Source organism: Anopheles coluzzii, chromosome 2, assembly GCF_943734685.1.
Source record: "Anopheles coluzzii chromosome 2, AcolN3, whole genome shotgun sequence".
NCBI classification, from domain to species: Eukaryota; Metazoa; Arthropoda; class Insecta; order Diptera; family Culicidae; genus Anopheles; species Anopheles coluzzii.
Window position 1 is genome coordinate 55,175,483 of NC_064670.1, and position 26,004 is coordinate 55,201,486.

The following is a 26,004-nucleotide window of genomic DNA, read 5'->3' on the forward strand; positions in this document are numbered from 1 at the left end:
GCCAAATTCAAACCAATTTGATTTTTGTCTGGCAACATTTTCTATTTACCTTGGTCATGGTAATCGGGTGTATGAAATGACACAGCAGCAGTGTGCGTTTTGTTGACATCCGCTAAATTTGGATTTTAAGCATTTATAATACATTTTTTGGTGGATATTTCATTTTTTCAACACTTTAGTCAACAAGTGAATGATAAAAAATAATCTCTGAGCTGTTAATTGGCAATTTTTTTACGCTAAACAATGTCAAAGCGAAATGTTGCCAGCAACATTCATAGACCACCTCAGCGATATGTTGCCGAGCAACAATGTTGCGCGCAACAAGATTAGACCGCTGCCTAACACAAGATAATTAAAAAAAATCCTACCTTTATATAAGTACCTTGTTTGCAATTGTTTTGGTTTTGCTCTACGGTGAAAGGAAAACGCATGCTGCTGCACCTCACAACTCCAATCCATTCGATTGTTCAACGCTAATCAAGTCAAGATGGACCATAGTCCGCGTATTAAGCAAGAGCCAGGAATCGATACGCAATACTTAACAAAAGGAAACAATATAATCGGCAATGTTGCAGTTCCGATGGAAGCAACGGTAAAACCAGAGCGCCTACAGTCTTTTCGTGTACCCCGCGATCTTACCCTTGCCAATGGTCGCACGACGAAGCCACCCAACAACAAAAAAGTCTACACCCCGAACTTAAATGCAGTGAGGAACAAAAATACGTAAGTGTAAAGGAGAACCGGCCACAGTATGTAGTAATCATGCCACATCTTATTCGGTTTACAGCGATGTAAAAACTGCATCAACCGGTCCCAAAGGCCGAGCTAAGACTGATCGCAACAGAAATGATAAAGATGGAAGGAATAAAAAGAACACCTTGATCCAGACGTCTGGTATCTTTTCGGATGGTTTAGCTCAACGTGCTTTGCTCCGTACGTCCAGATCAGGTACGTGGCTGAACTTACTGTGCTGTTGCTCCATCTCCATCTCCTGCCACGTAGAAGGTGCTATGGGAAAATTTGGCTTGATTTATTCATCTTCTTTTTTTTTAGACAAATCTAGTTCCTCGAAAGAACCTGGGGACTCAATTCAGAAACCCGTATTCGCTAGAGGGAGCTCAAAAATAGATTTGGAAGATGAACGAAAGCGAATTCAAAATCTTTGCGAAGACATGGATGAGGAAATGGCGGAACTGGATCAAAAAATGGCAAATGGGTTAAAACTACCAGTCGTGCTGGAAAACTGTAAGTGTTGTAAAGCGTTGTTCGTGAATCTTTTATACCCCGTTACCCCTGATCTGATTTTCTGGCTGTCCGGGAAACCCAGAATAGATCGTAGTGTCTAGAAGACGAACACGAGAATGTTAGTGGTGTTGATTAATGTTTGTTCTGTTCAATTTAGCTGACTACAAAATCAAACCACCGGAGGTAAAGATGGAAAATTTGCCTGAAACAAAGCTGGATTCGTTTAATTCGGTGGAAAACGTGTTATCCGGTGAGCAAACAAACAAAATCTTCCTTCTACAACTTCCGGATGCTTTACCTGGAAAATCCGACGATGGAAACAAACGCCCAACCAACGGCGACGACAGCAAACCGGAAGCAACGGCAAATGGTGAAGAAACGCCAAAATATTGTACGGTACGCGATTTGGCAGAAGGTTACATTGGTAAAATAATCAGGTACCGCTCGGGAAAGGTAAAATTAAAGCTCGGAGAAATCATGTTTGACATCAGCGTCGGTATGGACACTGGATTCTTACAGGAGCTAGTTTCTATAAATACTAATTCAGTAGAACGGAATGGTAACATAATTAACATCAGCACTATCAACACAAAGTTGAACGCATCCCCGGACTGGGAATATTTATTCAAGAATTCTACATGAAATACACGATCCTAGATGGCAACCCTAGTGCTCTTGACCTTTTTCTTTTGCAGAAGAGTCTGTAGAACGATGAAGGTTTCCTTCGCGATCCAAAGCAAAGTTATACGACGTTGGTTGTACCAGGGCAAGCTCGATCGCTTTGTCGATGTTGTCACGCGTGATAAATGTTTTCGATTGCTCCTTTTCTATGCGTACTTTCGCTTCGATTTGCTCCTTTTTGTCAATTTCTCTTTGCTCTTTCAGCAAAAGCCTTTCAAGAATGTACTCCTTACGAGCTGATCGTTCTGCAGCTAACATCTCTTCGCGTTTGGCAGCAGTTTGCCGGTTCCATTCTTCGTTCCTGCGCAATGCTTCCTGCCATTCTGCTTCCTCTTCCTCCGGGGTTTGGAGAACTAAACCGGCACGTGAAACTAGCTTGTATGCCTCTACTTCATCGCGCAAGAAGTTTCGTACCGCTTTCATCTGCGTGCGATAGTTATTGTGCAATCTTTTTAGCTCTTCAATCTCTTCCTCAATCTGTTTCTTGCGCTCCGGCACACGGAACAGTTTGCTTTTGGCTGTACCGAGCCAACGTGGTTTTCGTCGAAAGCGAACTGTGGTGTATTGAAGCAGAGCCAGTGCTCTTGGTTTTGTGAACACACCGGACAAAGTTGCCGCTATATTAGCCATCATAATTATATTTCCTCTGTCGGCAGAGCAGAGACACGTTTGTTGATACGGTTATGGTATTAAATAACACTACTTCAGTAGCAGCAGACATCTGAGCAAATGACAATTGGAAAAATAAATCCCGATGGACAAAACATAACGCTCACCCAAGGTGGGTAGAAAGGAGGTGTCATCATGTAGAACAATTGGGCATCGAGGCTTTAGAAAAAACACAAAACCAGGATCAACGGCAGTAGTCAAACGCGACAAATGTTGCTGGTATTTGGATATGATACATGAATTGTTTAATAAACATTTCGTATATTTCGTCGTTTAATAAACATTTGTTTAGCACTAAAAATTTGTATTTTGCATCCACACTACATAAATCGGCAGTTTACACGTTATAATGCAGCTGCTGCCTGTAAACAAATATCGACAACTGTTGTCAAACTGAATCTCAAAATGGCCATATGCCAAACGCTAAGAAGTTACCTCCTCTATATTCCACCTTGGCTCTCACCAAGGTTTATACCAAAGTGGGTTAATTATACAGGTGGGCTTATCCCGAACAATTTGACAGCCGTGCTGTAGAAAATTGAAAACGAAATGACAGGAGGGGATTCGATCATTTGTTGATGTATGCGCAAAGTGGGTATAGGGACTAGGTGGGCTTATAGGTTTGGCGGGAAGGCCATATTGGACCAAGGTGTCTTTATTAAGGAGGTGAATTGTTAGCGCGTTTTCCGGGCGCCATCATTGAGTATTGTTATGTCAAATCGCATACAATTTTCTATACCCCCCTACAGCCCTCACCGATTTTAAAGGCCTCGCTACATGAATCGAAATTTCAAAAAGTTTTCGGTCAAAAGGGGGGGCCAGGCGAAAACTTTACGTCAAAAAGATTTCAGCTCCGAGAGCTGAAATCTCATCCGAAATCTTTTTGACAGCAACCCGAAAACTCAAAATGACAGCATTGTAGGTGTCAACAGGAAAAGGAAGAGCATTATCACAACAAAACAAAATAAAACAAAACAAGCATAAAGCCGGCATTGTAAAAGTACGGTATTAATTATCACTTATTTTCCGTGTTAATATTAAATAAACATACATGTGTATATTATTTTAGCAGAACCAAACAAAACATTTAACAAAATGAATGTAAATCAGAGCGGATCAGGACCGGGAACGGCGTCAGGACAGCGATCGAAATCGGTACAGCAATCGGGACCTGGACCAGCAACGATATCAGTAATGGCACCGATATCAGGACGGGTACCGGTATCAGTACTGGCACCGGTATCAGGACGGGCACTGGCATCAGGACAGGCACCGGTATCAGGACGAGCTTCGGGAATAGGGCTGGCATCGGGATCAGGCCTGGCATCGGGAGCAGGACTGGCACCGGTATCAAGACTGGCACCGATTTCAGGACGGGCACCGGTATCAGGACGCGCTTCGGGATCAGGCCTGGCATCGGGATCAGGACTGGCTTCGGGAGCAGGACTGGCTTCGGGATCAGGACGGGAACCGCGTAAATATATGCGAGAGGTGAGTATGGGTGTACTTAATTAACAACGGCTGAGAGACTATGTTGGATGAGGTTAAAACTAGATCGCTGCAACTGCCGTTTGCTCGTAGTAGTGGTAATTACATGGTTTAAGAATTTACCCCAGGGTATCGCCACACTTGCCTCTTGCCAACTTGCCTCTCGTAAACTCATTACTAAACCGGGTTTTTTTAATTTTTCCTTTGTTCCTGCACCTGTGTCTATTGGATCGTGTTCCTCCAAAAATCCAACCATCTCATTTTCTATGCCGGTTTTCTTTAGTTATTATCCTTATTATGTTTTACAATAAAAACAACGTACGTTTTATTAATTTTTTTAACTACTATTCCAGGACGTGGAGCTCTGCTTGCGGATGGCTAATGCGGTAGAAAAACAAAACATAATCTACAATAAAAAATCTCCGCATTATAAAAACCGAGACCGTCAGAATGATGCATGGATGTGTGTCGCAGAAGAGGTCGGGTTGACCATGGCAGAGGCCAAAAAAATGTGGCACAACATGCTGGCCAAATATCGGTCATACCGATCCAAAGTGCGCCAGAGCATGCAGACCGGGTCAGGTAAATTGTTTTTTTTTTTTATTCAAGCTAAAAGACTACAACTAACCTGTTGACTATTTTAGCCTACGCCGAAGTTTATCGCCCGCGATGGCCAGCCTGGGAGGCTTTGTCGTTTATGAACGATGCGTCGGAGGACGCTGAACATGCAGACACGGTAAGAATAATCTGTTTTTTTGTTTCTGTTAATCGATCTACCGCACACTTTGTTATTAAATGTATTAGTTGCACACTTTAAAATATGAAATGTATTAGGTCTTTCTTTTTTTGAAAAGTGGTTTTATTATGTTGCATTATCGATAATAATGTAAAAAAAACATTTAGCCATTGGCTAAATATTGTAAATTATAAATTATTTTCCTAACTACCACGTAGTGCGCAAATAATGCGCAAAACCGTCACAGCCTTGAAATTCTATAGTTTCATATTTCGAAATCGAAGGAAATTAGTCGGTAGCTTGATACCATTTTCATTAAATAGTATCAAACCGGCATAGTTTTTGCTGTGGTGCAATTATGAGCAATAATTTGGTCGTGTGCAACAATTGGCGAATGACCCTGCTTATGGTTTTAAGGTGACCATACAAAATAATAACTAAAATGCAAACAGGGGTGCAATAAGTTCATCCATTGATTTAATAACCATGTGACACAGGATAATATGTTCACAAAATTATTTACCGTTGAAATTATCCCTAGAATTACATACTTTCAACGTGCTACTGTACCAACGTGTACCATTTCTGTTACTTCAATAACTTTTGCCCTATGTGTTATATTAAAAAAGTTAGCTTTTTGCATGCGTTGCAAAATCAACTGAGTTTGTTACAATTCATGCGTGGTTTTATACATTGTTGTTGTTCTTATATGATATATCTTTGAAAGCTCTATGTTTTTTCGTGTTATCTTGCTACATGATATCACTTCAAATAGTTTTCGGAAGCAGCGTTGTCACAAATGGTATATTTATAACATACTAATACCTTGTTACGTGCAACTTGCCCACTTTGGCCAAGACCATGGTTTCATATCGCCCGGCATCATAGCGAGATTTGTACTAGCATTCCAACTCTACAAATGTTGTTTTTATTAAATACTTTATTTTCCCCTCCGAACCCTAAGTTTACCAGAGTAAAGCCTCTCAATATTATATTACTAATATATTTCATCCATGTTAAAATATTATATTTGTTTTTACTAGTTAAGGAATATAATTATTTGTTTTCATTGATCTGTAAATCAACTGTTGCCAATAAACCGTTTATAATCGATTAATGTAGTTATATTTCATTTTATTTCATATTTCTGTTGATTTTATTGATGTTAGTCTTCATGTTTTGAGAGTCCAACAATCACAATGAGTTTCATCGTAAAAGTAGCTGTTTCAGCGTGTTGGTCAATTTGTATGGTTACTGTTAAATATATAGATAATATCACATCAATATCATAATATGTTATTAGCGAAGGTTAAGGACGATGACGTTGATAAATCAATTCAAACAAATTCGTTGTATTTCAATGGCTTATTCTTATTTGACATGTTGTGCAACGACCTGACTATTATGGTTAATAGTTCAACCATAATGATTATAATTATGTTTGAAGTCTAGTGCCATATGCGTTCGAATATTCAACAATCGATCAGGTGCTCTTGACGAAACACCTTGCAGACCTGCTAACCCTTCATTGGCTCTCCAATCGCCAGGTACCAAGTTTCCGTTAACGACTCTGTCGAATGAAGATGGTGGCGAGTAGATATGCCTTGAAGCACTTTTACGCAAGAAATTGTGTAAATATAATGGCGTTAAAACAACGTGTTTTGCTACATCCGGTGGAAGACGTATTGGTCCACTTAATACTTCGAATTTGTTTGTCACAATTCCCAGCGCATTTTCAACGGGCATTCGAGCTCGGGAATGTCTATAGTTGAAAATGCGCTGATAACTTCCAGGTGAATGGATTCCACCAAATGGACGGATGCAGTAATCGGTATATGCGAAAGCCTTGTCTCCTAGCAAGAAGTACGGTACTGGAACTCTATATGGTACTCGCAAAGGCTCTGGATCAGGTATATTCAACAACTTGTTTTCCAGTTTTTGAAACAATCGACTGTTTCGAAGTATTCCTCCATCCGAAATGCCTCCTTTTCCTCCCGCATCCGCGAACAGAAAATTGTAGTCAGCGTCCACTATTACTAGAAGCACAATACTAAAAAAGTTTTTGTAATTGTAGTAATCGGATCCACTGTGTGCAGGAGCGCGGATTTTGACATGCTTTCCGTCCATCGCACCAATGGCATGGGGGAAGTTCCAACGCTGCTCAAACCTTTGTGATACCTCCAGCCATTGTTGTTTAGTGGACGGTAGCTGAAAATAAAAAGGAACATTGAATTAGCGTGCATTTAAATTAAGACGAAAGCCTTTGTAAAGTAAACATAATGAACCTTAGACTATTTATTAGTAATAATAAATTTTAAATTTAAAAAAGACGCGAGATTATCCCATAATTTTCACTGTGTATAAAGTATTTTTAGGTAGATGAAAGGATTATTAATATAACCATACATTTTCTATATTGCAAACAAGATTTTTTTCCATTATTATTTCTATTAATTTTGTACCCATTTTTCATTTCAGCTTGACGAGGAAGATGAGGGCCTCGCTCTGAACTCCCTCGTCACAACGGGTTCGGCCGTTGCACGATCCCGAATCCTTGCCGATCACTCATACATTGAGTATGATCCACCTTGTTCCCTTAGTCCCGACCTTACAAACACTTTTTCCACCCAATCCTTCAGTCCAAGCGAACCTCTTCAGTCCCAGCCAACCTCCAACCTCCATCAACCAATCCGTCATCCTACACCCTCCCGAAATTCTCCCCTTCCCTCCCCTTCTCAGGTATCCTTTCCTCATCAAGTCTCCCGTCCTTCCCAAGCCTCTCCCATCCAAAACCTGTCCCATCCTCGGCAAGGACGGCGTCGTCGACGAACCCCTAGCGACGAGGGGCTTCGTATGAGCGAGGCCCTCACACGTGTGGCGGAAGCCACGATGGCCAATGCAAACTCCTCGGCGAATGTGTTTGGCCGCTGGGTCGCTGAATTCCTGACGAGGTTCACGCCAGAGGAACAGCGTGTTGTGACCTCAAGGATTCAGCGAACCATGCTAGATGCCGAGGAGTTTGTGTTGGCCAACCGGGCCAACCGTCGCGATGGTGATCAGCCATAAGTTATGTAAATAGTTGTATATAATTAGTTAATAGTTAGTTAGATAGTAGATAGTCTTGTAAATAGTTAGCATATAGTATAGAATTAGGATACGATAGGGTTTATTTAGAATTTTGTTTTAGTTACTACTTTGAATTTTTATTGTAGCTTTAAGGTAGTGTTTATGTTTTGTACCGTTTTGAATGAAAATGAAAAATGAATTAAAAATAATTGAATAATTAGTTTAACTTGAGTTGTATGATGACATGAATCACACATGAATCACAATATAAGAAAACATGAACTTTTTAATATATCAAACACTATTCAAACGCATACCTTCAAATAGGAACGTAACACTTTATTTAGGCAAAGACTCGTCTCTTTCACAATTCTGCTAATCGAAGAACGAGACACCTGAAATAAAAAAAAAATTATTTTCCGTTTTTAAGCCGTGCTAATCATACCAACCCGAAATAAAAATTGCAAGCTACTGAAGGTATGGCCTGTAGCTAAGTAGTGAAGCAATATTAGCAATCTTTCTTGAGTGGTGATGGCATCGCGCATATTCGTATTCATACGAGCTATTTCCGGCGCAATGCTTCGCAGTAAAAATTCTAAATCTTCTGGTTTTACACGAATGAAGGTATTAATTGTTTCGTTGGTCCGTTCTGCTACAATATCATCCAACAAACGGTTGCCGTCTTGACGTCGCTGAAAAAACATTGGTCGCATCCACCAGCTGCGCACAATTCGCTGGTTGCGACCCCTTAGCTGTTCCACGTTTAGTTCTACCGCCCACGATAGCGAAGCCAACCATTCTTCACTCATTAAAAGAGTATCCATTTTTATCCGGATAAATTTATACACAATCGATAACAACGCGTAAACGATTCTGCTTGTAAACAAACATTTGAACAGACAGTACTGACAGAAAGTTTTCGCTTGCTTCAATTGACAGCGGCTTTGTGTTTTCGGTGGTGCACAAAACGCGTCTACACGACCCGAAATCTTTTTGACGTAAAGATTTCAGATTTTTGAGTTTTCGCCTCGAGTTTTCGGTTCGTGTAGCGAGGCCTTAATACCGGAGCCCCCAGTATTGTTATGTCAAGTCGTGAAATGTCAATTTGCTCTGAAGCACTTCACCTCCTATTATCCATACACCTTGATATTGGACGAACGAATGACAGGAGGGGATTCGATTGTGATACGTAGTTTTTCACCCATACTACTACACATAAACCAATACAGCCATTGGAATTCACACGCATACATCAAAGATCCATTCGAGATTTTGTTTAAACTTCAAGGCATACTAGATTTTGTTATGGAACAAACCGTCAAATTATGTGTCGATGTATTGGTGAGAAAGAACACCATAAGCCCACCTGATATATACACTCACTTTGGACCGGACTCATGAAATGTGTTGCCATCCCTAGAATTTCACGTGAGCGCCGTACGTTCCCGCTACGATCGGATTCAGTAATACCAGCCGTTATCTGTCAAAGCAAATATAAAAGTCGTTCGATAAAATCGCATCGGATCAGCGTTGCAATGGGCCTTACCACGTCTAGTAAAGTTCCTATCACATTGGAGAATTTGGAATGGAATTCGTACGTCAAACGGTATTTGACAACTATTACCTCGGCAGAAAAAAAATATTGATACAGACCAATTTAGATTCTGTCAAAAAGAAGAATTCCACTGTCAAGGTGTAAAACGGAGTTTTTTTTCAGAAAGATACTTATAAAGCAGATCTGAATGCGTATTTTTGAGACAACTCCTTGGTTATTAAATAATAATTTTAAATTAAAAAATATATTTTAAATAAAATTCCATTTTGTAATTCCGAGCGTGTTATTACACTAGCGAAGCGCTGTTGCTGTCAAACGTGGTCAACGACAGATTAATTCTAGAATTATTCCTGTACTGTAATAGGGCCTTGAAGGCTTTATTAGATGGAGAAAAATACTGTCATTCGATTTTGGAATCGATCCTTTAAACAGGGTTTGACAGATAGATGCCAGTCGGAAAATCGGAATTCGGCATGCTCAATTCCTATTTGCTCGAGAGTAGATTTTTACTGTCAATGTCGGTAGACCGTATTGAATTTCTTGATAATGATCAAGGTGGATTAAAAATATCAGGTGGTGGATTAGGGCCTTTTGGGGGTCGCCATAGTTGAGGGACTTTACGTCATTTTTGAACCGTTAACCATTGGTTTCCGCACACAAAGCTTAGCAAATAGAACAGATTTCTTTGTTATTATGTGCATTTTTTAGTTTTTATTGGTTTTATAGAAAAAAATAGATATACAGTGAACCCTCTCTTATTTGAGAGGCGATGGGAGTGTCGAATAAGAGGGGTTTCCAAATTACAGAGGTTGAAAGTGAATGAAAGGTCCATACAAGACAAGAAAGAGACAGAACATTTAGTATGCAGCCTTAACTGTTGCTATAGGAAACTGCGAACAGAATCGCTAATTTGAGCATACATCTTTCAATAACCATGGCAACACCATACTCAAATAAGAGGGACACAGATTTCAGAGGTTTTCCAAATTAGAGGAACAAAAATGTACTGGAAATCAAGGGACTGTGCAAAATGTTCAAATAAGAGAGGGTTTTTCAAATTGGAGAGGTGTCAAATAAGAGAGGGTTCACTGTATTAACAAAAGATTTGATGATTTGTTTATGCACGAAATTTAAAATCATGGGAGTGAGAATTCTAATCTCACGTAAATTGCCCATGCGGCTCGTAGATAATGAGGAATTATTGTGAAAATTGAAAAAAATAATGCTTTTTTAATTTTTTTCATCAAAAATGTCGAAAACACAATGAATTATAGAATAAATTCACGGAATAACACAAAATAACACACTTTAATTCATGTTTTAATGTTAAATAAGAACTCGCGAAGTCCAAAATATATTTTTAAAGAAAATTTAATCGAAAAAATGGGGTAGATAAATTTTATGACCAAATTTAATAAATGTAAACAAAGTTTGAATCCTGGGGACCTTACGTCAAGTGACGAATTGTCAAAATGCACTAGAGTCCACCACCTGATATTTTTAAATCCACCTTGATAATGATGAATACAAACAACAAAAAAGGGAAACAGCGAATGATTCTTTCGAATAAAGCCAAAAAAAATCAATAAATTAAATAATAAATGTGAAAGTTGACAGAACAATTCTTTTGTCTTATTAAACGTACGAGAGGCATTTTTGTCCCAAAGTCTAACTTTGACAGATAAATGGCAATCGAGAAATGACAGTATTTTCCTCCGTCTAATAAAGCCTTAAAAGGTTGATTGTATGCACCTTGGGCTGATGCACAGTAATTGAATTTTTGTACATTGGGAAGTTGCTACGAGTCAGATAGCCAATTCCTATTATCCGTGGCGTTGATGCATCGATGAAGTCCCACGGATAAATGAGAATTCATTCTTTGTATCGCTTCCGAAGAGTGGCTTACCCGAGCGGGGCATCTTTCCAACCAAAATAATTTAGAGTCCCGTACAGTCTTTACGTTACCTCTGCATTAGATGGTTCATGGATTATTACGGTATTGTTTTTTCTTCTTCTAAATGTTGAACAACCTTTGATTAAGTGTTGAGGAATTGGTGTAACATTGATTGATGTTTGGTTAGTGTTCCTGTTTCGCTTCATTTAATGTCATTTCCTTTGCATTGAACGTGGTGCGTATGTAGCAGTGAGGTGAGCAGTATGACAATTTTGTGCCGACCGGTGCATTTGCAAAGTGGCTTGTACTGATTGGATACAATGCTCAAAAGTGACTCAAACCAAGAAACCTTATATTGTGTATGATCTCTGGTATACACGCAACTGAACAACGGAAGCCTCAGTAGACGGTCAGTTTGGGTACGCGCTATTACTTTACAAATGTTATATATTGACAGTGAAACTATTTGATAGAAATTTCAGAATTTTGATTCTACATTCCATCGAAGTGCGTAAGTCGGATGTTCGTGGTATGTGCGTTGTGTCTGTGTCTGTGTGCTATACGTTAATGTCTGTGACTTAGTACGCTGTATTTCGTGCCCCGGTGACTAACGCCAAGATCCGATTATATCACCCCTCCGGATTCTATTACTCCCATCACCACTTGGGTGGGGTCTCTAGTGATCTTCTCCACTAAAGAGAAGCCGGCCTGCTTTGGAGTGGAGTCACCACCAGCAGAACGAACCCGATCAAAGCAACGATGTGAAGTGGAAAAACCGGGTGCGTCCAATGGTTTCTTACCACTTTCTCGGATGTGGTGGGGAAGTATTCTGCACTTACGAGTGCGTTCGGGTTCGGTAAACCTTCAGCAACAAGCGTGTGTGGCTTCCAATGTGTGTGTATACGTGTTCATGTGTGTTAATGTGTGTGTGTGTGTAAGCCTTGCATGCAAACGCATTGAACGAAAGAGGTGTTTTCTATAGCACGTTTTCCGGTGGCCCTGCCGGCGGATGTGTTGTGTTGAATGTTTATAGTCTTTCGGGTGCGTTTGCATAGCGATTGAGGCCTCAGAACGTTCCGTGCCGGAAACTATAAACCGTGACTGGAAAGAAATGATCGTACACCTGCAACCCGCAGGGAGAGTGCGCAAGTAATGCTTAGTTTTTCTTTTCCGCTCTTGCAGATAGAAGTAACGCCGAATATAAGTGCAACGTTGGTTTTACCGTCGTGTTTTTCCCATGTGTTTATTGGTTCTTTTTACTATTTTGCAGGTCCGTGTTGATTGTTAGAAACTGTGCCTTGTGAAACGAACGATGCAAAAAGATCAATGAATTGATGGCCTTATTGTAGCGACGCTAATTAAACAGACTGGCGTTTATTTGCATGCTGTAGGTAAGCTGAATGTGTCTCTGTTTGTCTGTGTGTGTGTTCGTGTGTGTTGTATTTTTGTGCGCGTTTAAGAAACACCTGTTGCTTTGATGTATCAGCTAAATGAACTTCATAAGTTCACCTCAAGTTCAACAAACACATCAGAAAGTAGTTGATAGCTGTTCAATTAAAGTGAAATATTTTCCTCATAGAAACACTGCACCGCCTCCCAAACGCATTTTTTGTATAACTTTTATTTCGATGGACGCATATCTCCTTTTAACGTCGACTAACGTTTATTGTCAACTATGGTGAAACGAAATTTGTGATAGCGATAAGATAAAAGTTTATGGTTCAACAAACATTCTCTACAACATCGCTAATGTTCCCGTAAAAAGTTTTGAAACTGATATTCTTATGCACGTTGAGGGAAAAGCGTGCATGTAAATGAGCATAATGAGCATTATTATCACCAGTTTAAAACAATAGTGTAACGCTATTGGTTATCATCCCAAAACAGAACACAGAATTCCCCGAATTCTGTTAGAATTCCCGAATTTCATTATTCCCCTCCTCGTTGCAATTTTCGATGCTTTTCGAATTCGAATGCACTTGAAATGGATACCTCCAAGTGCACTTTTATGGCTTGAGCTGAATCAGTTTCGTTCAAAAGCTAGAGTGGCGATTTTTTCAGCTAGAGCCGGTTTGTGAAGTATTTACCACGCTCATCAACATCAAAATCGAAAACGTTTTTATATCGATCAACTTTCAACCATTATTGAAAGACTTTTTAGCTCGATTTGATTCGATTAGCTACTAATTTAATTTGTAAGTACAATAATACAACGACCTGGGAAGGAATGTAATATTACATTGTTGTCATTTGGCTGGTAGCCGAGCTATTAGCCACTAAAAGATTGAACACTGACAGTTTCTAAAATATTGGACTGCCCTTGGCTGCGGCTTAAATATGCAACACAATGCAAAGCCCTTTTTCCTGGTCCGATTATGTGTAATGTTGTATCAGGATCTAGTGCACGAAGGCACGATTTAATGCTGTGAAGTTCCGCCTCGATTTCACTCACTTTAAGAAGATGATACCATAAGCTGGGATGCTTAATATCCGAGTTAATTCCCTTCAGTTTTTCTGTAAATTTTTCTAGTCTTCATGTTGTGCACTGACAAACGAACTGCACATATCTGCGATAGTCTACTCGTTCCGCATGCTTCCATTCCAATTCGTTCGTTCCGTTCGCCACTTGTTGATGATGATGATGGCGTGGCGTGTCATTCGTCGAGAATGATGTCATACCTTTCTTCGTACCAAATTACTTGTGAACTCCTCCACCATCGCACCTTCTCCCAGGTTGCTAGTTCATTCCCGCATTTCCTCCTCTGCCGCACCGATGCCCAGCCGATCTCTAAGCAAGGTGACAATGTTAATTTTTCTCCACGTGCAGCAGATTAATTTCGTTCAAGCTCCTTATATTACTTCTTTTCCAGCGACCTTTTCAATTCAGACGTGCCTTTCGAATGAGAGAACAAAAATTATAATTTCTTACCTTCACTTGATTGAGTTTTGTTGGTTTCCTTTTTTTTGTACATTTAAATGAACCACACATTTCGGCGGCGCTTTTATCACATTTTTCGTGTCGTTCTTGTTTGCAGAATACAAAAAAAAAGACATTTTAAAAATAGAAAACAAACCAAGAATGATGCGGGGTACCTCATCTTAGAAGAAACGTGAGTAACGAAATGCGGCAAGTGAGCCGTAGGGTGTATCAAATGGGTGTTGCTGTGGCTGACTTGGAAGCGTTGTGTTTGTTAAGAGCAGTCGGCATTTTGGTTTTCCCTTCCACAACAACTCATTCGTGCGCTCGCAAAGAAGGAAGTGTTTATTTTCTAAACAAATTATGTACCGCAATTGTATATCAGATCATCAATTCATGGAGTCACGTTGGTATAGCGTGGTGGAAGTGGGTGGGTATCGTAAGACGAGATGAGTGCATTTGGACGGCGGGGGTTTCTTCAAATACCGCTAAAGAAAATGACCGTCCATGGGGATAGATAGATGGATTGAACGGAAGAATGCTTGGGTAGATGGATATAGAAGGATGGACGGATGAATGGGTTGAATAACCGGTTTTTCGGATATCGAAGTGATTTCTTAGTAAAATGAGTCTGAATTTGATACTTCGATAGCCCATGGTCGATGCAAATGGTTCTTGCGGAAGAGTTGAAGTTTTTGACCTCTCTGGGGCCTATCTTTCGAACATTAATTGTAATTGTTGACAAGAATTGACCCCAATAGTAATATTCTCAAAATCCTAAATCTACTGTTAATAAACCGGTTTCACGGGCGGATCGCACTTTTGGCCTGTGCATGAATACCTCAAGATCAACTTCAATTCGATATTATTGTTTGATATTGAATTAACTAAAAGTTTGTGTTACTTAGAATACTAATCATAAGAAATGTTATCAATTATACAAATACAGTTCTAGCTTGGATTGAAGTGTGTCCATAGTTTAATATATTTTGGGTTTTAACGGATGAACATCGTAACTGTGTATGTTGGAATCATTAACGTTTCGAATTAATCCACCAATCAAAATTTATACATCCATCATTATTATATAGATGACAGGTAGAATGACCGAATGTCATTGATGAATCATGTAGTGTCTCCGATTCCAAACTAAGTTGGATTCAAATGTTTCTTTGATGTTTTTATCTATTTCAGGGAACACCAATAGCAATTACCTAGGTTTCAATCGAGCTGGCAGATACACGAACAAAACAACGAATTCTTCAAAGCCCACCGTGTGCCTTTTCATCTTTTTACCCGAAAAGTACAATTTGAATGCAGAGAGAACTGCAAAACAAAAAAATAACATAAAACTTACAAACAAAATACAGAACCAACGAGCACACTAACGAAACTATTGACCGAGTAGATGAATTACTCCTTTTTTCGACTGTCCTGGTCGTGTAATGTGAAAAAGGAGTACAGATAGAAAAAAGAAAAGAAAAACTGCTTTGCTAAACCGACGGAAAGTGAGCCGCTCATCGAAGAAAGATTCAAGCTCTAGTCGGACGTGATCATCGAAAGAGGGGCGAAAACTAGAAAAGACCGTAGCGGTTGCTAGCACTTTTGTGAAGCGGTAAGAGCTGAGCATCATCATAGATTAACCATTCTGTTCATCGCAATCCGTAAAACAACCGTGGAAGAACAATGCTGAAGTTTATACGTGGAAAAGGCCAACAACCTTCGACGGAACGGCAGAAACTGCAGAAGGAACTGTTTGCATTTCGTCGGGTAAGTAGAATTTCGTGCTTCAATGCCGCTTCTGTTGTTCATGCAGCCTCGCGTGTCGCCTTACATTAGCTACAAGAAGTTACAAGACTTTAACTTTTTTCTATATCATTAGTTGATATGTTGCTCTGTTTATAGTTAAACTCCCAAACATAGAGAATAGTACATTATTGTATGTTTTACATTATGAGTAACTATCTATAGTCATAAAGCTATTTACACAAAAATGCTGTGGGAAACCGGTTAACTATATCTTAGTATCACTCATCTTAAAGATTGTATGGTATCTTAAAACAAATAAACAATAAAAAAAAATCTAACGTGATAGTAGAATCCCACAACATTATACTTGGGCTATGGTATGGCAAAACGCTGGCTGCTGAGTGCTGAGAACTTTGTTTACTTCGCACTGAGTAATGAGTTTCAGCTCAACAGATGAATGAAAAACTTAAACTTACACAAATTGCGTGAATCATGAGAATGATCTACTCCTAACGCAGCTATGGATATGCAAATGCAATTTTGTGTTTTTACTGCTTGTGCTCACATTGCACAACATAACAGCTTTGCTTTGCTTTTCATACGCTGAGTCTGATAAACACTTGCGATATCTCATGGAAGCTTATGGCGGTGGCCTTGAAATGTTTTTGAATTGTTTATTGTGTAACGTTTGTTTCAAAGTATGCACGACGTGTGTGAAAGTGAATGAATTGTACATTGTACGGCGGTTCTTGTTTCCCCCATTTGTATGTGCTGACTACGAATGGGAAAATCTATTTCAAACGTATTATCAAATCGTATTATTGAATCTGTACACACAATTAGACAAAAAAGTAAAAGAAAAGTCCATTACATATTGAAGCATAATTTTACACAAAAATGAACATCTAAACTCGATCTGGGGTTAGTGCTTTTCGGGGTTCGGTTTCAATGTGTTTGGTGCAACCACCACCTACACGATCGATGGCCGATATTAAAATACTTTTGTCCTGTCCTGTTCGTTCGCCTACGCGTTACTACCATCTGGAAAGATTGGAAATACGGCCTCCTCGCTCCATGCAAAGAGAAGATGAACAACAAGAATGAAACACTGTCCACTTTCTATCCTTCTTTCATGGGATTGAACCTGAAATATGGAACGAACCGCGAAATCACGCCTGTTGTGTGAGTTGTGTTGGCGTCTTCGTTTGCGTTTTGAACGCTGGAAACTTAACCAAGCAAAGGGAAAAGTAAACTAACGGTTTTTAGTGCTACCTTCTTCCTCCATCCTCCGTGTTGGTTGTTGTCGCACGCGAATGAAGCGCTTTGACTGAAGCGCTTTAAAGTTTTGTTAAATTACCTTTCAAGAAGATGACGACTGTGTGTGTGTGTGCCAGAGAAAGACGAAATGGTCTCCATCTTTCCCTCCTGCACTATGATCTTAGATAAGTCTCTAGCAGCCAAAGGTAGAAAGGTCACCAGAACGAGTTTGCGACGAAAGGCGAAGAAAATCAGGAAATCTTTCTATTTTTTTTACAGGCGAAGCCAAGAAAAGAAATGGTTTCTTCGTACCAGCTCAGAAAGAGAGACAGAACTCGTGGATTAAAAAACGATCTGCTGGCCGTGTACAACATTCGTAGTACCGGCTCCGTGCAGATAGACTGCTGGACTACTGGACCATAATTGCGCCATTAAGCCATTGAATGTCACGACTATTTTGCCGTGAGCTTGGTGTGTGCAACTCATTCTCTCCGTTTAGTTTGAGGTAAATCGAACAACAGCGAAGATGCTCTGGAGAGAGGTGCATGCACTACTTCAAGCCGATGGTGGAAAATCCCGTTAGTTGCTTGCTTAGCTGCAATACGAACGAAGCAACGAAACCACTTCACCTCGTTCTGGCGAGAATATCGGAGGTTTCCGCCTTGCTGGCTAGAGCCACACCTTGGTAGACGAACGATCTTGTGTCGCAAAGAAAAGGGAAAGAAAATCACCATCTTTTTACACGGCATGGAAAACTAGTCCACCTTTTGATACCTGGTGCCTCCTCAAGTGGAGAACGGGGGAGGTTTATTTGTTGTGTTAGGGTGTGTTCTATTCGTGTTGATGGTACCGATCGATAAAGAAGGGTTACTCTCGGTGTCGCAAAAAAAGCAATGCGAAACCAAACACTTTGCTTATTGATGTGTTAGCTTTTAGCTGCTCAAAAAACGGTACCCTTTAATTGAAGTAGAAGGGTCTTTCTTAAACTGTGTGACTTTATGCAGGGGGAGATAACATTTGGGAAAGCAAAAAAAAAATGTACCCTTTTCGAACGGGCGGTTAACCGGCGAAGTTACTGTTTGGTGATATCATGCTTAACCTCGTTCTTCCACTTGAGGTTATTTATTTAAGATAAGAGCCAGGAACAAGTCAACGAACACCGCGCAAGGTGCACCACGCTTCCTCGATCGTTTTTTATCAAAATTTTCAATTCACTCGCGATGTTTGACAATGTCTCTTGAACTGAATGAAATTTTGTGAATTTCAACCAAAGAAATCATACACTCAAGAAAATAGTTTGCTGTCACATTTGTTCTGTTGATTTCTTTTTGTAATTATTTATTGTTTTTTTTATTCATTACATTCTTGCCATTTTTTCTGGTGTTTTTTTTTTCTATGAAGTAGCAAAAGCCAAATGATTGGCAATTCCTCTCTCACTTTTGTCCTTTTATCCCGAGCCATATTCGGTTCTTGTACCGAAAATCGATGATGGTGGACAAATGGAAACGATTGCAACATAATCGGTTGCTTATCACTGGTTCGGTATCGTGTCATGAAACGCGAATGCTATCATCAACAAAAGGTTTTAAATCATGGTCGCTTTTTTGCTTTGAGCAAGGTACGCTTAATCATCAGTTCCTGTTTCGCGGTGCAACCAGACCGCGGGCTTGTAGACCCAGCAGACTCCCCTGATTTTCAACAACCACCAAGCGTACCCTGTCCACCAACGGTCGGTCATATTAGATCCGTTGTTGTCCGTTATCTCTGATTCACCTGTTTCACTGCGTGTTTGCATAGCGATAAATCCCGCACCCTATTTTTTATCGGTGGATTTCATACGTATACCTCAACATACGTTTCCATCACAACATCAGCACACTTCTGTGAGGGTTGGTTTTCTGGTTATCGATACTTTGGTGTGCACTAACGTATAGTCTAGCACGCTCTTAAGAGGGGTGCACAAGAAGCAAGAAAAAGGTCGCCCAGGAAAGGAAGATATGAGCCCTGATTCCCGATGGTGATAAAGAAAAACAAGAAATGTCTCTTGGTTTACAGATAAGATTTTCAGGTGTTGCTGGTGACGGTGTTGACCGTGAAGGAATCGAAAGTATTGGCAAATTTCAGAGGCAAATTACCTCTTAATGATATTTAACTGTATTCTTGCGATTGGAATAATTATCAGAACAACACATACATACTACATATAAAACGTTGTTTAAGGCCGGCCTGGCATGGTAGATCGTTGGGCCAAGAAGAATTGTTTTTAAAATTAATTGTAATATTTATAAACGAATATATGTGTAATTTTGTTTTCTTGCGAATCTGTTTAAGCAGGTTATGCAAGAATATTTATGTGGTCCCCTGTCTTCTCTCTTATTTTGGTTTTACTGTTATACGTTATACTGTTATACTGATGTTATACCGTTGTCTAGTACTAAAATTTCTACTAAGTACTAGCTGAAGTTTCGTTGTGCTACTGTTGATGTTTATTAAGATTATGAATAGAAGGACATATAAGCTTAGTAGCTGGCACTTAACCATATAGGTTAGCAGATTGTGAATCTCAACCCAGTAAGCTAGACTCCGTTACTAACCCGGGGTATAAAAACTCAAAGAGAAAAAGAGATTAACCATACATACAGGGTTTTCGAGGATTATATGGACATGTTCAGCGAGTTGTAGATTCGTTCAGGCATATAATAGACTCCTTCAGCGAGATTGTTCGGAAGTAGGTGTAGACATGTTCGGTTATACTGTAGAGCTGTCACTTTCGTACCCCTTGGACTGCAAGTTGGATCATTCTCATCAGAAGGTAAACAAACGGTTTTCCAAAAAATATGCTTTTTTTCAACTAATTTATATATTAAACAGCTTGGAGAATGATTATTAGCTACCTTTATGGCTATTAAGATTGAAAAATTGAACCCTGCGGCACAGTGTGTAAACAAAACAAATGACAGCTCTACAGAATCGCTGAACATGTCAACGCATACTTCCGAACAATTCTATATCTCGCTGAAAGAGTCTATTATATGCCTGAACAAATCTACAACTCGCTGAACATGTCTATATTATCCTCGAAAACCCAATAATTCACTTTATTAGTATTGAACAAACATATATTTTGCTATGTTTAACCAATCCATTGAGGTTCCTTTAATGTTATAAACAACAATTTGGTCTGAAATGTTAGCTGTTATCCATATAACATCGTTGAATTGAAATTATCTTTTTTTAGACGGCTCAACATGGCTTCCCGCACAAACCTTCCGCATTGGCGTACGATCCAAAAAGCAAGCTGATGGCGATCGGCACCAATAGTGGTGTCATTAAAGTGTTCGGCCGTCCGGGCGTTGAATTCTATGGCCAGCATACTTCACCCAGCAACAACCCGGCCGATTTAATTGTGCAGATGCTGGAATGGATCCCGGGTACGGGCCGGCTGCTGTCGTTAACCGCCTCCAACCAGCTGGTTCTGTGGGAACCGGCTGGCACGTTGCTAGTTGCGATCAAAAACTTGGCATTTGATGGCAAGCTCAAGAAGATTTCCTCGCTCTGTTGCTCTTATATGAAGGATACGGTGTGGATCGGTACCGAAGGTGGAAACGTATATCAATTCGACGTGCGCAATTTCAGCGTGAAAGAATCCGTCATCTATCACGACGTGGTACTGGAACAACTACCCACGTCCTACCGATTGAACCCAGGTGCGATAGAGTCGGTAAAGCAGTTGCCCAACAATCATAATCTGCTGTTGATTGCGTACAATCGTGGCCTTGCTGTGCTGTGGGACCTTGAGACTGCCAGCGTCAAGCAGTCATTCATATCGCCTGGCCATGGGCAAAGTGTGGGACTGTTCATCGCTCAGGACGCGACGCAGTTTACATGGTATCATGCGGATGGATCGTTCGCTACCTGGGACTTGGACAGTCCTATACCACCGGAGAATCAGAAGTACGTCCCGTACGGTCCAGATCCTTGCAAGGCAATCGATCGATTGATTCGCGGACACCGTGGGCGTTGTGAGCTGGTCGTCTTTTCCGGCGGCATGCCCCGGTCGGCATATGGCGAACATCAATGCGTGTCGGTACACTGCAAAGACGGCACCAAAGTGGCTTTCGATTTTACATCGAAAGTAATCGATTTCTTTGTAACGTTCAATGACGTCCGGCCGGAACAGGCGGAAGTGTTGGTAGTTTTGCTGGAAGAGGAGTTGGTTGCGTACGATTTGACAGACGAAACACTGCCGCAAATTAACGCGCCGTATTTACACTCACTGCACGCTTCTGCCGTGACCTGTAATCAACTGGTATCGCAAGTTTCGCCGGAAGTGTACGCCAAGATTAAGTATGCTGGAGAGCAGCAGATGGCCGAGTATAGTTGCAAAGTTTGGCCCATTTCCGGTGGCATTGTACCCAACGAATCCGTGGATGATGAAGAGCAGCCGATGGAACGGGACGTGCTGATTACCGGACATGAAGATGGGTCGGTGAAATTTTGGGACTGCTCAGACGTTTGCCTGACTCCGCTGTTGCACGTCAAAACGGCTCCACTCTTCAACAACAGTGACGATTTCGAGAGCAATCTAAACGCATCAACTGAACAGCTGGACGATGGCGAACCGCCGTTCCGAAAGGCGGGCCAGTTCGATCCTTACTCGGATGATCCACGATTGGCGGTAAAGAAGGTGCAGCTGTGTCCGCAGACGGGTACACTAGTTATAGCTGGCACAGCTGGTAACGTGGTAATGGCCAACTTTGAAGCATCGCCTCAAGTGGCTGAAGAAACACAGTCAAATGGACCATTGAAAATGACCACCATGAATCTGGTGAGCGATCGTGACGGATTCGTCTGGAAGGGCCACGACCAGCTGAAGGTAAAACGCCAACTGCTGGAAGAAAATTCTCCCATCATCGAAGGTGTCAACTTTCTGGGCGTACTGCAAGTATTGCCGCCCGCCGCTATTACATGCATTGCTATGCAGAGTAAATGGTCTCTGGTTGCTGCCGGAACAGCTCACGGACTCGTTTTGTTTGATTATCAAAACCAAGCTCCTGTGCTGCACAAGTGTACTCTTAATCCAAACGGTAAGTGCAAAAACAAACCCATTGCCCAAATTTTGCTTTCGAATGTATGTATATTTGATTTCTGTATATATTGTTTCGGCTCTAATGATAGATCTCACTGGCGCCGGGGAAACACTGTCTCGTCGGAAATCTTTCAAAAAGACATTGCGCGAATCTTTTCGGCGGCTTCGTAAGGGTCGTTCAACGAGAAACAATCCAAACGCTGGAGGTGCCGGAGCTGGCGGTCAACATCAGCAATCTGCAGCTGAAACGCGTCCAGTGGAACGTCAGATCGAGGCCCGTCCCGTCGACGACGGAATGGGTTCGATGGTGCGATGTTTAACTTTCGCACAAACGTTTATTACCAACCAGAATGTGTACATTCCGACACTTTGGTCTGGCACAAATTCCAGCACCGTATCGGTGTTTGTGTTAAATCTTCCACCAAAACAGCCCGCTGCAACAGCAGCTGCGGGCGAGAATGGTGCGGATGAGTCGGCACAAACTGCGACCGCCACACCGCGAGGACCTCCAGTAACGGGAAAGCTGGGAAAGGAGATTCAAATGAAGCATCGTGCACCGATCATTGGAATTGCAGTGGTTGACAGTGTAAGTATTAGTGGATAATGGCTTAGGTTTCGATGCCTTTATTAAATGAACTGTGGATTGATTCCTCGTTTTTTTCTTTTTTGCAGAATGGAGTTCCATTGGAGTTCCAGAACGTACCCGGACCGGCGCCGCATCGTGTGCTAATCGCATCCGAGGAGCAGTTCAAAATCTTTTCGCTACCGCAACTGAAACCTGTCAATAAGTACAAGCTGACCGCACACGAAGGAGCTCGTGTGCGACGCATAGCTTTTGCTACGTTTATGTGCACTGTGCCGACTTCTTCTTTAGTGAATTCCAGCCCGCCAAAGGCTCTGGTCAAACCGGCATCACCTGCTGCACCTGCTCAACAGGCTGCAGATCCTCCGACGACTGCTGCCGACAACAATATATCAACCACAGCGGTGAACGACAACAATACGTCGATTGTAGGTTCTGACGTGACAACGCATTACGAAATAAGTTTGCTTTGTCTCACCAATTTGGGCGACTGTCTCGTACTGACTGTTCCTGAGCTTCGTCGGCAGCTTAATTCGGCGGCAGTGCGTCGTGAAGATATCAAGTATGTCCAAAGCAAGCACAGTTCATTATTCCCTTTGCAAAACTCACACACGTTACATGTTACAGCGGAATATCATCGCTCTGCTTCACAAGCCACGGCGAGGCATTGTACATGATGTCATCCTCAGAGGTGCAGCGGATCAGTCTGTCAGCTACGAAAATAGTTGCACCGAATGGTATGATCGATGTTGAGGATTGGTCCGCCCCGATTGATGGTGCATCAACCGAAGAAGACAACGAGCAGCAAGACCAGCAGGCGCAAGAAACCATGCAGGCCGAGGCTGCTTCGCAGCAAGAGCCTGATGATAACGCGTCCGGGTCCGTGGCTGCGGCTAAAAGTGAACAATCAGTTTCACGCGAAAAGGTCTCCGGAAGCGCGACATTGCTCACAAATGGCGCATCCAATCCGAGATTGAGCAACGGTGTCGCTAGTGGTGACGAAGCTTCGCCGAACAAGGCTAACGAAACGATTACCAGCTCGATCGGCGACATCACGATTGATTCCGTGCGAGATCATCTGAATTCCACAACAACGACACTTTGTTCCACCACGACCGAGGAAATTGTCGGTATGTTTATGCATACTGGTGTTTGGTTTTGTTTCGAAAGTTAAAGTAAATTCTGTTTTCTTCTAGGTCGACTGTCTGTCTTAAGCACCCACACGACTCAATCATCATCAACGGCCAAGAACAGTGAAATACTGAGCATGAATTCATCGAACATCGGCAGCCTGAAGGGAATCGGGTAAGAAATGTTCAGTTATTAATGTTGTTTCCACTAAAAGAAATAAAGAGCTAGCCAACTAATTCCGTTCGCCTAACCTGTTCAATAGCGAAACAACGGATAAAACGTCGAATTCGGCAATCATCAAATCGATTATCACCACCGTAAAGCATGGCTCGAACGCGACCAATGGCGAGGCAAAGGAATCCAACAAAACATCAACAATCACAACTACCACAACAAGTACGTCCGTCAACGGCAACGATTCAGTACCACCGCCACTTCCGACGACAGCACCGCCTCTCATAACGGTGGTCAGAAAAGAGAGTCAATTCTAACAGCTCTCGAAACTTAAACGCGCAATTCTTTCCCTCCATCCTCTCACCTCTCACCCGGTTGTTAGTGAAAGTACTATGACGAATGGCTTACGTTATTTCACGAATAAGCAGAGACATGTTTTTTGTTGTGTACTAATGTAATAGTATTGCGAAGGGGCTGTTATAAGAGCTGAGCGCTTTGAGTAGCTACACTCGACACACAAAGTATTAGATAACTACTTATCATGTGTAACAAAACCGATGACAGGTTTGCTTTAAACGGAAGACACTAAGCAGCAGCAGATCGCGTGAGAATATGGACGAAATCACAGAAGAAGAAGAAGATGTCACCAACTTTGCCTTTCCGCGCATTGTGGATCATACGACAGCAAAACAAAAGAATCAACTTAAGCAGAAGGTAACCACGTGTCTAATAGCCCGATTGAACTTTGTAATTGATAGCCATAGAAATACGATCCTTTGCTTAAGGCCTAATGTGTGTACGGATAGAAAACTCCGAAGCATTTTTTTAGAGTTTACATTCAAGATAAGTTTTAACATCGTCGAACGTGTATTTTCGCGTGTACACACGGTATGTATAACCGTTCAGAACATATATGAGCCAAACGATCATTTTAGATCCAATGTCTTAAAAATTGTTGAAGTTGATGAGAATTTCCAAATGCATATGCACAAGAATACTTCAACTAATTTGGCCTTGCTGGAGAAAAGGAACCGGCAACTTTATGATTTTTAATGTCCTTTTTGGAGTATATATGAAGAAAGAATGTGGAGCGAAGAACGCCTTAGTAAAAGTGGAAGTAAATGATAGATTTCTTAACAATAATAATAATAATAATGAAGATATCTTATACTTTTTCTTAGTGGTAACGTTCCATCATGCCAACCTGTTGATACCGACACATAACGGATTTTTTACAACCGTTGTATTTTTCGACAACGTTTCTTCCCAACGGTATAAATTACTGCACACACACACGTGTTCCGTCTTCGGTTCAATACGATTGATGTTATTGTTGCATACGAAGTAAAACAATCTATTCGGAATAGAGCACTATTAAATGCATATGTGGTATGGATAAAAACAATATTTTTTACTACGTCTGTTAAATTGCTAGCGAAAGAAGAGAGAACGCAGCATTTTAAATCTTGCAGTTGGTTAAATCTTCTATTTTAAACAAAACAAAAATTATATGAATGATTGAATTATATATATATGTATCTTTTTTTTAGTTTTAAGCCAACCAGTACATTTACGAAAAGAAAAACATTTGTCTATTTAACCGCACAGAGAAATGCGAAGTATTTTATGGGTAATTTGAGTGTGAACGTTCGCTGCGTGACTTCCGAAAATTATCAGCGATATCCGCGCAAGGTAAGTGTTATTTAAGAGACGTTGTTTTCTTTTTGGCTCTTTGCCGGCACGACCTGCATGCTAATGTCGCCCTATATC

The 26,004-nt window shown here is 41.0% G+C and overlaps 5 protein-coding genes across 10 annotated transcripts; 3 read left to right on the forward strand and 2 right to left on the reverse strand.

Moving 5' to 3' along the window:
• The first annotated feature begins 383 nt into the window (after nucleotides 1–383).
• LOC120949340 (DNA-directed RNA polymerase III subunit RPC4) lies at nucleotides 384–1,914 on the forward strand. The gene is made up of 4 exons (XM_040366585.2): nucleotides 384–723; nucleotides 788–948; nucleotides 1,054–1,245; nucleotides 1,403–1,914. Exons 1-4 carry the CDS (start codon nucleotides 488–490, stop codon nucleotides 1,885–1,887), a joined length of 1,074 nt encoding a protein of 357 aa, XP_040222519.1. The 5' UTR covers nucleotides 384–487; the 3' UTR covers nucleotides 1,888–1,914.
• On the reverse strand, nucleotides 1,814–2,652 carry LOC120949341 (probable 28S ribosomal protein S26, mitochondrial). The gene has a single exon (XM_040366586.2). It carries the CDS (start codon nucleotides 2,557–2,559, stop codon nucleotides 1,912–1,914), a length of 648 nt encoding a protein of 215 aa, XP_040222520.2. The 5' UTR covers nucleotides 2,560–2,652; the 3' UTR covers nucleotides 1,814–1,911.
• A 572-nt stretch (nucleotides 2,653–3,224) lies between these two features.
• Nucleotides 3,225–8,072, forward strand: LOC120956047 (uncharacterized). Of its 2 annotated transcripts, none has more exons than XM_040377427.2 (5): nucleotides 3,225–3,595; nucleotides 3,668–4,086; nucleotides 4,437–4,665; nucleotides 4,728–4,819; nucleotides 7,298–8,072. In XM_040377427.2, exons 2-5 carry the CDS (start codon nucleotides 3,691–3,693, stop codon nucleotides 7,883–7,885), a joined length of 1,305 nt encoding a protein of 434 aa, XP_040233361.2. In that variant the 5' UTR covers nucleotides 3,225–3,595; nucleotides 3,668–3,690; the 3' UTR covers nucleotides 7,886–8,072. The 2 variants fall into 2 exon arrangements, with proteins under 2 accessions (XP_040233361.2, XP_049461985.1); XM_049606028.1 differs by having other exon boundaries at nucleotides 3,226–3,595; nucleotides 3,665–4,086; nucleotides 7,298–8,071.
• On the reverse strand, nucleotides 5,725–8,952 carry LOC120959799 (uncharacterized). The gene is made up of 3 exons (XM_040383445.2): nucleotides 8,335–8,952; nucleotides 8,203–8,280; nucleotides 5,725–7,027 (listed from the first exon to the last, which is right to left on the reverse strand). Exons 1-3 carry the CDS (start codon nucleotides 8,707–8,709, stop codon nucleotides 6,236–6,238), a joined length of 1,245 nt encoding a protein of 414 aa, XP_040239379.2. The 5' UTR covers nucleotides 8,710–8,952; the 3' UTR covers nucleotides 5,725–6,235.
• Nucleotides 8,953–11,302: 2,350 nt separating this feature from the next.
• Nucleotides 11,303–25,762, forward strand: LOC120949336 (lethal(2) giant larvae protein). Of its 5 annotated transcripts, none has more exons than XM_040366576.2 (9): nucleotides 11,303–11,516; nucleotides 12,605–12,725; nucleotides 15,446–16,021; nucleotides 20,496–22,344; nucleotides 22,436–22,932; nucleotides 23,019–23,491; nucleotides 23,557–24,059; nucleotides 24,126–24,234; nucleotides 24,323–25,762. In XM_040366576.2, exons 3-9 carry the CDS (start codon nucleotides 15,938–15,940, stop codon nucleotides 24,549–24,551), a joined length of 3,744 nt encoding a protein of 1,247 aa, XP_040222510.2. In that variant the 5' UTR covers nucleotides 11,303–11,516; nucleotides 12,605–12,725; nucleotides 15,446–15,937; the 3' UTR covers nucleotides 24,552–25,762. The 5 variants fall into 5 exon arrangements, with proteins under 5 accessions (XP_040222510.2, XP_040222509.2, XP_049463038.1 ...); XM_040366575.2 differs by having other exon boundaries at nucleotides 11,303–11,436; XM_049607081.1 differs by having other exon boundaries at nucleotides 11,303–11,436; nucleotides 12,605–12,721.
• The last annotated feature ends 242 nt before the right edge of the window (nucleotides 25,763–26,004 follow it).